Below are 12,433 nucleotides of genomic sequence, written 5' to 3' on the forward strand. Positions count from 1 at the left end.
TATTTAACATACAAGTGGAATCCTCTACAACAAGATACTCTGGAAATGATGGTGAATGATTTTCTGAATTTTGCCAAAACAACCAACCCCAAACTTCACCGTGATTATACCTTGATGACGTTGCGCTGAGTCCGTGTCGGAAGATGGTGTTGAGGACCCTGACCATCGCCTTCCGCCAGGGCAAGGTGTGGGGGGGGCACCCACTACGTGGATGGCAGAGAAGAGTAGCTGGACGGTCGTCTTTCTGGGCCAGTTCACTCCGCAGGAGAGGACAAGTAACAAGTTCACCAGATTAGTAACAACACAGTAATAAAGAGTTTTAACATAGTAAAATACACTTTACTATACCCGTTACCACCACCCCATAGTCTTCACCAGGATACCCCCTTACCCACATAAGCTTCAACAGGATACCCTCTTACCCCTTATCCCACATAGCTTCACCAGGATCCACCTTACCCCACATAGCTTAACCACGGAATACCCCTTACCCCCACATAGCTTCCCCAGAACCCCTACCCACATAGCTTAGCCGATATGGGGGAAACTGAGCTAGAGAAGGGGGGCTAGAAGCCAGGTGGGAAGGGCTAGGTGAGAGAGGGGCCTAAGGAGTAGTGGGGTTAGGGAATAGGGGTTTGACCTACAGACCTTGCGAAGACCTTCTGCAGCAGGCCCGACGGGTCAGCCTGGGCAGCTCTGAGTTCTGGTGTTGCTCCAGGGCCTCGGCCATGTGATGAAGGTCAAAGAACAGATACAGACACTTCACCGGGTGGAAGGGCACGGACATGGTCGTCTGCATTCCACCGTTTTTCTAACAGGGGAGAAGGACACACACATACGTTACCAGAAAGCCACCCAGCAAAGTCAGCCTTGCAATACAGTTTATGTACTCAGACACATGTGACTCACTCTTACTGTGAAAATGTGCTTGTGTGTGTTCATCCGTTCGTGTGTGCACCGTGTGTGTGTGTTGTGTGTGTGATGTGGTGTGTGTGTGGGGTGGTGTTGTGCCGTGTGTGGTGTGGTGTGTGCTGTGTGTGTGTGTGGTGTGGTGTGTGTGTTCTTCTGTGGGTGTTTTTTGCACCTGTGTGTGTGTGTGTGTGTGTTCTCTTCGGCTGTTGTGTGTGCACCATGTGTGTAATGTTGCACCATGTGGTGTGGGTGGTTGTGTGTGTGTGTGTGTGTGTGCACCATGTGTGTGTCTCTCATGCGCCAGGCTTTGATAACACTGTTCAACCTGTACTGGGGACAGTCAGCTGCGTAATGAGAGTAGTTTTCTCCCCCAAACCCTCTGTCTCGTCTGTTTGTTGTGGTCTGTGTTGTGTGGGTGTGTGTCTGGGTGGTGGTGTGTCTGGTTGTGTGTTGTGTGTGGTGTTCTGTGTCCCTGTGTGTGGTCTGTATGTGTGTGTCCCGTATGTTGTGTGTCTGTGTGTGTGTGTCAAAATCATGTGTTTTTGACGCAGATTGTCACTAACTAGTATAGAGATTATTGTCACTAACTAGTATAGAGATTATTGTCACTAACTAGTATAGAGATTATTGTCACTAACTAGTATAGAGATTATTGTCACTAACTAGTATAGAGATTATTGTCACTAACTAGTATAGAGATTATTGTCACTAACTAGTAGAACGATTATTTTCACTAACTAGTATAGAGATTATTGTCACTAACTAGTATAGAGATTATTGTCACTAACTAGTATAGAGATTATTGTCACTAACTAGTATAGAGATTATTGTCACTAACTAGTATAGAGATACTGTCACTAACTAGTATAGCGATTATTGTCACTAACTAGTATAGCGATTATTGTCACTAACTAGTATAGAGATTATTGTCACTAACTAGTATAGAGATTATTGTCACTAACTAGTATAGAGATTATTGTCACTAACTAGTATAGAGATTATTGTCACTAACTAGTATAGAGATTATTGTCACTAACTAGTATAGATATTATTGTCACTAACTAGTATAGATATTATTGTCACTAACTAGCATAGAGATTATTGTCCTTAACTAGTATAGAGTTTATTGTCACTAACTAGTATAGAGATTATTGTCACTAACTAGTATAGAGATACTGTCACTAACTAGTATAGCGATTATTGTCACTAACTAGTATAGAGATTATTGTCACTAACTAGTATAGAGATTATTGTCACTAACTAGTATAGAGATTATTGTCACTAACTAGCATAGAGATTATTGTCACTAACTAGCATAGAGATTATTGTCACTAACTAGTTATTGTCCCTGATGTACATACAGATGTTTGTACAATGCCAAAACTATGCTGTTCGGTTCCATTTTTGTTGATTCTAAAATCGCATGAATACATTTTTTTTTAAATCACTTAATTTGTGTTCCAAGTGATGAAGACATTGGGGGTCTCCTCTCAGTATTCAGCACAGTAATATTATTGTAGTAATAGTAGTGGTAATATTGTCTATTGTGTTCCAGGTAATGATGAAGACTTTGGGGGTCTTCTGTCGGCCAACCTGATCCTGTTGAGGAACAGACTGCTCGACATCCTCCTCAAACTGCTCTTCACATCCAAGGAGAAATGCACCGTCAACGCACAGTACGTCACAGTGTGTGTGTGTGCGCGTGTGTGTATGCCTGTGCGTGCTTGTGTGTAATCGCGTCACAGAGTTTCTAAAAACCCAGAGGTGCAACATCCAGAGACTTCCGGTAACACTTGCGAAACAGACAAAAACAGACCAGGCCAGGGTTTGACAAGACAATGAGAGAAGTGATAAATTCTTCCATAGTTAATATTCTCCAAATGGAAAGACGAAGAAGACGACGATGAAGAAGAAGACGATGAAGAAGAAGACGATGTCTTCACTAGTTTAACATGTTATTAACTCCAACCTCGTGAAAGTGACAAACTGACGCGTTTTAATTTTTGTAAAAAAAAAAAAAAAAATTTATATTGAAGGACTGCCTTTATGATTTGACGTACGTAGTTCGGCGCGAGACAACTGTTAGGCACGATTTACGTGTTTCTACGCATGAATTTAGCTACCCAACGTCGCCATGACATCACCTACAACTGGGATTTCTATTGGAGAAGGAGTTTCTGCCCCTCTTCATACTGTACTGTCTTTGACTGTGTCGTGTGTAGCCTGACTGCTCTCTGTCCCCCCCTACAGGGCATGTGAGGAGTTGGTGCGTACCCTGGGCTTTGACTGTGTTGTGTGTAGCCTGACTGCTCTCTGTCCCCCCCTACAGGACATGTGAGGAGTTGGTGCGTACCCTGGGCTTTGACTGTGTTGTGTGTAGCCTGACTGCTCTCTGTCCCCCCCTACAGGACATGTGAGGAGTTGGTGCGTACCCTGGGCTTTGACTGTGTTGTGTGTAGCCTGACTGCTCTCTGTCCCCCCCTACAGGGCATGTGAGGAGTTGGTGCGTACCCTGGGCTTTGACTATGTTGTGTGTAGCCTGACTGCTCTCTGTCCCCCCCTACAGGGCATGTGAGGAGTTGGTGCGTACCCTGGGCTTTGACTGTGTTGTGTGTAGCCTGACTGCTCTCTGTCCCCCCCTACAGGGCATGTGAGGAGTTGGTGCGTACCCTGGGCTTTGACTGTGTTGTGTGTAGCCTGACTGCTCTCTGTCCCCCCCTACAGGGCATGTGAGGAGTTGGTGCGTACCCTGGGCTTTGACTGTGTTGTGTGTAGCCTGACTGCTCTCTGTCCCCCCCTACAGGGCATGTGAGGAGTTGGTGCGTACCCTGGGCTTTGACTGTGTTGTGTGTAGCCTGACTGCTCTCTGTCCCCCCCTACAGGGCATGTGAGGAGTTGGTGCGTACCCTGGGATTTGACTGTGTTGTGTGTAGCCTGACTGCTCTCTGTCCCCCCCTACAGGGCATGTGAGGAGTTGGTGCGTACCCTGGGATTTGACTGTGTTGTGTGTAGCCTGACTGCTCTCTGTCCCCCCCTACAGGGCATGTGAGGAGTTGGTGCGTACCCTGGGATTTGACTGGTTGTTAATGTTCACGGAGGAGCACCTCCACTCCAGCAGTGTAACAGCAGCTCTGTGGATCCTGGTGGTTCTGCTCAGTAACCAGCCCATACTGACCAGGTCTTTGATCCTTAAAAAAAAAAAAAATACCAGTCAAAAGTTTGAACACATCTACTCATTCAAGGGGTTTTCTATATTTTTCACTATTTTCTACATTGTAGAATAATAGTGAGGACATCAAAACTATGAAATAACACATATGGAGTTGTAGTAACCAAAAAAGTGTTAACCAAATGAAAATATATTTTAGATTTTAGATTCTTCAAATTAGCCACCCTTTGCCTTGATGACAGCTTTGCATACTCTTGGCATTCCCTCAACCAGCTTCATGAGGTAGTCACCTGGAATGCATTTAAATTAACAGGTGTGCCTTGTTAAAAGTTAATTTGTGGAATTCCTTTCCTTCTTAATGCGCTTGAGCCAATCAGTTGTGTTGTGACAAGATAGGGTTGGTATACAGAAGATAGCCCTATTTGGTAAAAGACCAAGTCCATATTATGGCAAGAACAGATCAAATAAGCAAAGAGAAACAACAGTCCATCATTACTTTAAAGACATGAAGGTCAGTCAATCCGGAGAATGTAAAGACCTTTGAAAGTTTCTTCAAGTGCAGTCGCAAAAACCATCAAGCGCTATGATGAAACTGGCTCTCATGAGGACTGCCACAGGAAAGGAAGACCCAGAGTTACCTCCGTTGCAGAGGATAAGTTCATTAGAGTTACCCGCCTCAGAAATTGAAGCCCAAATAAATGCTTCACAGAGTTCAAGTACAGACACATCTCAACATCATCTGTTCAGAGGAGACTGTGTAAATCAGGCCTTCATGGTCCAATTGAATCCACTACTTAAGGACACCAATAAGGAGAGACTTGCTTGGGCCAAGAAACACGAGCAATGGACATTAGACCTGTGGAAATCTGTCCTTTGATCTGATGAGTCCAAATGTGAGATTTTTTGTTCCGACCTCCGTGTCTTTGTGAGACGCAGAGTAGGTGAATGGATGATCTCCGCATGTGTGGTTCCCACAGTGAAGCATGGAGGAGGAGGTGTGATGGTGTGGGGGTGCTTTGCTGGTGGCACTCTCAGTGATTTATTTAGAATTCAAGGCGGACTTAACCAGCATGGCTACCACAGCATTCTGCAGCGATACGCCATCCCATCCCGTTGTGGGACTATCCTTTGTTTCTCAACAGGAAAATGTCCCAACACACTGATAAAATGCCAAGAGTGTGCAAAGTTATCATCAACGCAAAGGGTGGCTACTTTGAAGAATCTGAAATATAGTTTGATTTGTTTAACACTTTTTTGGTTACGACATGATTCCATATGTGTTATTTCATAGTTTAAAATAAAATTTAAAAAATAAAATGTTATTTGTCACATGCGCCGAATACAACAGGTGTAGTAGACCTTACAGTGAAATGCTTACTTACAAGCCCTTAACTAACAATGCAGTTTTAAGAAAACAAAAAAATACATAGAAATATAACAAATAATTAAGGAGCAACAATAAAATAACAGTAGCGAGGCTATATACAGGGTATTACGGTACAGAGTCAATGTGGAGACTATATACAGGGTGTTACGGTACAGAGTCAATGTGGAGGCTATATACAGAGTATTACGGTACAGAGTCAATGTGGAGGCTATATACAGGGGGGTACCGGTACAGAGTCAACGTGCGGGGGCACCGGTTAGTCAAGGTAATTGAGGTAATATGTACATGTAGGTAGAGTTATTAAAGTGACTATGCATAGACCATAAACAGAGTAGCAGCAGCGTAAAAAATGGGGGGTGGGGTGGGTACATTCCAAATAGTCTGGGTAGCCATTTGATTAGCTGTTCAGGAGTCTTATGGCTTGGGGGTAGAATCTGTTAAGAAGCCTTTTTGACCTAGACTTGGCGCTCTGGTACCGCTTGCCGTGCGGTAGCAGAGAGAACAGTCTATGACTAGGGTGGCTGGAGTCCTTGGCAATTTTTAGAGCCTTCCTCTGACACTGGTATAGAGGTCCTGGATGGCGGGAAGTTTGGCCCCAGTGATGTACTAGGCCATACGCACTACCCTCTGTAGTGCCTTGCGGTCGGAGCCTGAGCAGTTGCCATACCAGGCAGTGATGCTACTAGTCAGGATGCTCTCGATGGTGCAGCTGTAGAACCTTTTGAGGATCTGAGGACCCATGCCAAATATTTTCAGTCTCCTGAGGGGGAATAGGTTTTGTCGTGCCCTCTTCACGACTGTCTTGGTGTGCTTGGACCATGTTAGTTTGTTGGTGATGAGGACACCAAGGAACTTGAAGCTCTCAACCTGCTCCACTACAGCCCTGTCGATGAGAAAGGGGACGTGCTCGGTCCTCCTTTTTCCTGTAGTCCACAATCATCGTGTTTGTCTTGATCACGCTGAGGGAGAGGTTGTTTTCCTGGCACCACACTGCCAGGTCTCTGACCTCCTCCCTATGTCTCATAGTTGTTGGTGATCAGGCCTACTACTGTTGTGTCGTCTGCAAACTTAATGATGGTGTTGGAGTTGTGCTTGGCCATACAGTCATGGGTGAACAGAGAATACGGAGGGGACTGAGCACGCACCCCTGAGGGGCCCCCGTGTTGAGGATCAGCGTGGCAGATGTGTTGTTACCTACCCTTACCACCTGGGGGCGGCCCATCAGGAAGTCCAGGATCCAGTTGAAGAGGGTCCTTAGCTTAGTGATGATGTATTCACTATTATTCTACAATGTAGAAAATAGTAAAAAAAAAAGTGTGTCCAAACTTTTGACTGGTACTGTATGTAGATTGAATATTATCTATGATTGTCACGTACATGATCTGTCACATTGTCAGGAATTCCCCTGATCCTTCATATCATGATTTTACATTTATTTGACCTGTCCAGGTTCAAAGAGGGACTGACCGGAGGCGAATGGCTGGACCACACTGACTCTGTCCTCACCAACAAGATCGGCACCGTGATGGGTGAGTAGAGTGACGTGTGTGGGTGTTGGATTTGTGTAGGTGAGTCAATGTATAGATACAAGTTTTAAAAACCCAACATAATATAACTGTTTACTGTGCATGATATAGAATGCAATATAATATAACTGTTTACTGTGCAGGATATAGAATGCACCATAATATAATATAACTGTTTACTGTGCAGGATATAGAATGTAATATAATATAACTGTTTACTGTGCAGGATATAGAATGTAATATAATATAACTGTTTACTGTGCAGGATATAGAATGTAATATAATATAACTGTTTACTGTGCAGGATATAGAATGCACCATAATATAATATAACTGTTTACTGTGCAGGATATAGAATGCACCATAATATAATATAACTGTTTACTGTGCAGGATATAGAATGTAATATAATATAACTGTTTACTGTGCAGGATATAGAATGCAATATAATATAACTGTTTACTGTGCAGGATATAGAATGTAATATAATATAACTGTTTACTGTGCAGGATATAGAATGTAATATAATATAACTGTTTACTGTGCAGGATATAGAATGTAATATAATATAACTGTTTACTGTGCAGGATATAGAATGTAATATAATATAACTGTTTACTGTGCAGGATATGGAATGTAATATAATAGAACTGTTTACTGTGCAGGATATAGAATGTAATATAATAGAACTGTTTACTGTGCAGGATATAGAATGCACCATAATATAATAGAACTGTTTACTGTGCAGGATATAGAATGCAATATAATATAACTGTTTACTGTGCAGGATATAGAATGCACCATAATATAATAGAACTGTTTACTGTGCAGGATATAGAATGCACCATAATATAATAGAACTGTTTACTGTGCAGGATATAGAATGCACCATAATATAATAGAACTGTTTACTGTGCAGGATATAGAATGTAATATAATATAACTGTTTACTGTGCAGGATATAGAATGCACCATAATATAATAGAACTGTTTACTGTGCAGGATATAGAATGTACCATAATATAATAGAACTGTTTACTGTGCAGGATATAGAATGTACCATAATATAATATAACATAACTGTTTACTGTGCAGGATATAGAATGTAATATAATAGAACTGTTTACTGTGCAGGATATAGAATGTACCATAATATAATAGAACTGTTTACTGTGCATGATATAGAATGCACCATAATATAATATAACTGTTTACTGTGCAGGATATAGAATGTACCATAATATAATATAACTGTTTACTGTGCAGGATATAGAATGTACCATAATATAATATAACTGTTTACTGTGCAGGATATAGAATGTACCATAATATAATATAACTGATTACTGTGCAGGATGTAGAATGCACCATAATATAATATAACTGTTTACTGTGCAGGATATAGAATGTAATATAATAGAACTGTTTACTGTGCAGGATATAGAATGTAATATAATAGAACTGTTTACTGTGCAGGATATAGAATGTAATATAATATAACTGATTACTGTGCAGGATATAGAATGTAATATAATATAACTGTTTACTGTGCAGGATATAGAATGTACCATAATATAATAGAACTGTTTACTGTGCAGTATATAGAATGTGACATATAGAATGTACCATCATATAATTGTTTACTGTGCAGTATATAGAATGTGACATAATAGAACTGTTTACTGTGCAGGATATAGAATGTAATATAATATAACTGTTTACTGTGCAGGATATAGAATGTAATATAATATAACTGTTTACTGTGCAGGATATAGAATGTACCATAATATATAATAGAACTGTTTACTGTGCAGGATATAGAATGCACCATAATATAATATAACTGTTTACTGTGCAAGATATAGAATGTACCATAATATAATAGAACTGTTTACTGTGCAGGATATAGAATGCACCATAATATAATATAACTGTTTACTGTGCAGGATATAGAATGCACCATAATATAATATAACTGTTTACTGTGCAGGATATAGAATGTACCATAATATAATATAACTGTTTACTGTGCAGGATATAGAATGCACCATAATATAATAGAACTGTTTACTGTGCAGGATATAGAATGTACCATAATATAATAGAACTGTTTACTGTGCAGGATATAGAATGTAATATAATATAACTGTTTACTGTGCAGGATATAGAATGCACCATAATATAATAGAACTGTTTACTGTGCAGGATATAGAATGCACCATAATATAATAGAACTGTTTACTGTGCAGGATATAGAATGTAATATAATATAACTGTTTACTGTGCAGGATATAGAATGTAATATAACTGTTTACTGTGCAGGATATAGAATGTAATATAATATAACTGTTTACTGTGCAGGATATAGAATGTACCATAATATAATAGAACTGTTTACTGTGCAGGATATAGAATGTAATATAATATAACTGTTTACTGTGCAGGATATAGAATGCACCATAATATAATAGAACTGTTTACTGTGCAGGATATAGAATGTACCATAATATAATAGAACTGTTTACTGTGCAGGATATAGAATGTACCATAATATAATAGAACTGTTTACTGTGCAGGATATAGAATGTAATATAATATAACTGTTTACTGTGTAGGATATAGAATGCACCATAATATAATAGAACTGTTTACTGTGCAGGATATAGAATGTAATATAATATAACTGTTTACTGTGCAGGATATAGAATGCACCATAATATAATATAACTGTTTACTGTGCAGGATATAGAATGCACCATAATATAATATAACTGTTTACTGTGCAGGATATAGAATGTACCATAATATAATATAACTGTTTACTGTGCAGGATATAGAATGTAATATAATATAACTGTTTACTGTGCAGGATATAGAATGTAATATAATATAACTGTTTACTGTGCAGGATATAGAATGTAATATAATATAACTGTTTACTGTGCAGGATATAGAATGCACCATAATATCATAGAACTGTTTACTGTGCAGGATATAGAATGTAATATAATATAACTGTTTACTGTGCAGGATATAGAATGTAATATAATATAACTGTTTACTGTGCAGGATATAGAATGTACCATAATATAATCTAACTGTTTACTGTGCAGGATATAGAATGTAATATAATATAACTGTTTACTGTGCAGGATATAGAATGTAATATAATATAACTGTTTACTGTGCAGGATATAGAATGCACCATAATATCATAGAACTGTTTACTGTGCAGGATATAGAATGTAATATAATATAACTGTTTACTGTGCAGGATATAGAATGTAATATAATATAACTGTTTACTGTGCAGGATATAGAATGTACCATAATATAATATAACTGTTTACTGTGCAGGATATAGAATGCACCATAATATAATATAACTGTTTACTGTGCAGGATATAGAATGCACCATAATATAATAGAACTGTTTACTGTGCAGGATATAGAATGCACCATAATATAATAGAACTGTTTACTGTGCAGGATATAGAATGCAATATAATATAACTGTTTACTGTGCAGGATATAGAATGCACCATAATATAATAGAACTGTTTACTGTGCAGGATATAGAATGCACCATAATATAATAGAACTGTTTACTGTGCAGGATATAGAATGCACCATAATATAATATAACTGTTTACTGTGCAGGATATAGAATGCACCATAATATAATATAACTGTTTACTGTGCAGGATATAGAATGCACCATAATATAATAGAACTGTTTACTGTGCAGGATATAGAATGTACCATAATATAATAGAACTGTTTACTGTGCAGGATATAGAATGTACCATAATATAATATAACATAACTGTTTACTGTGCAGGATATAGAATGTAATATAATAGAACTGTTTACTGTGCAGGATATAGAATGCACCATAATATAATATAACTGTTTACTGTGCAGGATATAGAATGTACCATAATATAATATAACTGATTACTGTGCAGGATGTAGAATGCACCATAATATAATATAACTGTTTACTGTGCAGGATATAGAATGTAATATAATAGAACTGTTTACTGTGCAGGATATAGAATGTAATATAATAGAACTGTTTACTGTGCAGGATATAGAATGTAATATAATATAACTGATTACTGTGCAGGATATAGAATGTACCATAATATAATAGAACTGTTTACTGTGCAGTATATAGAATGTGACATATAGAATGTACCATCATATAATTGTTTACTGTGCAGTATATAGAATGTGACATAATAGAACTGTTTACTGTGCAGGATATAGAATGTAATATAATATAACTGTTTACTGTGCAGGATATAGAATGTACCATAATATCATATAGATATAGAATGTGACATAATATAATAGAACTGTTTACTGTGCAGTATATAGAATGTGACATAATAGAACTGTTTACTGTGCAGGATATAGAATGTACCATAATATCATATAGATATAGAATGTGACATAATATAATAGAACTGTTTACTGTGCAGGATATAGAATGTGACATAATAGAACTGTTTACTGTGCAGGATATAGAATGTACCATAATATCATATAGATATAGAATGTGACATAATATAATAGAACTGTTTACTGTGCAGGATATAGAATGTGACATATAGAATGTGACATGCTGCCCCTTTCCCGTCCGTTATTACCCTTTGATGAGGATGGCTTTTGATGCTTCTTGTTTGTTTATAATGTCTATCTTGAAACAGGTCTCTCTTCCAAAAGAGATTTTATCTCAATGAAACTAACCTGTATAACTAAAGGTAAAACTCTGAATAGAATACTTGAATATCCCGTAGTGCACTTCAATATTCCGTCTGCTCTGCAACAAAGTACAGGCATAGAATGTGAGCATACCCACATGTGCTTCGACCCAGCTTGCATAGAAAGGGAAAAGTACAGACATAGTTAGCACACATCAATGGCGGTTTCCTAACTGTTAGCTAGTTGTAGTCTATTCTAAGAATAGGGATGTGAGTCTTCCTGCTTTTCTGACATTTATCCTCTATTCAAATAACTCGCCTATCCCGTATCTAAAATCCAAATGTATTACATTTTTCCCTGAAATTTTCCTGATCACAACCCTGATTCGCAGTTTCCCAACCTCTTCTTCCTCTCCTCTCTCCTCCTCAGGCTTCAACGTGGGACGCAGCGCCGGCGGTCGCTCCACGCTACGGGAGATCAACCGAGACGCCTGCCATTTCCCAGGGTTCCCTGTTCTGCAGACTCTGCTGCCGAAACACACCAACGTCCCCGAGCTCTACTTCCTGCTGATGGCTCTGTTCCTGCAACAACCCGTCACAGAGCTGCCAGACAGCCTCCAGGTACATGTTAGTACACAAACCCTTTTTATCATTACTTCTTACTAAAACCTCTTTTCCATACTGTACTAGTTAGTGTTTCCTCTCGTTAAAACCTCTTTTCCATGCTGTA

The 12,433-nt window shown here is 38.8% G+C and overlaps 1 protein-coding gene across 1 annotated transcript in view; it reads left to right on the forward strand.

Annotated features, from left to right (window-relative positions):
- The first annotated feature begins 211 nt into the window (after positions 1-211).
- Positions 212-12,433, forward strand: part of wdfy3 (WD repeat and FYVE domain containing 3) — a 107,882-nt gene continuing 95,660 nt past the window's right edge. The window contains exons 1-8 of the mRNA XM_039013013.1: positions 212-275; positions 2,468-2,588; positions 3,163-3,246; positions 3,400-3,483; positions 3,716-3,799; positions 3,953-4,090; positions 6,918-6,997; positions 12,134-12,324. Coding sequence (XP_038868941.1) covers positions 212-275; positions 2,468-2,588; positions 3,163-3,246; positions 3,400-3,483; positions 3,716-3,799; positions 3,953-4,090; positions 6,918-6,997; positions 12,134-12,324 — 846 coding nt within the window. The remainder of the gene's footprint in view (positions 276-2,467; positions 2,589-3,162; positions 3,247-3,399; positions 3,484-3,715; positions 3,800-3,952; positions 4,091-6,917; positions 6,998-12,133; positions 12,325-12,433) is intronic.

This window comes from Salvelinus namaycush, chromosome 18 (assembly GCF_016432855.1).
Source record: "Salvelinus namaycush isolate Seneca chromosome 18, SaNama_1.0, whole genome shotgun sequence".
Lineage (NCBI taxonomy): Eukaryota > Metazoa > Chordata > Actinopteri > Salmoniformes > Salmonidae > Salvelinus > Salvelinus namaycush.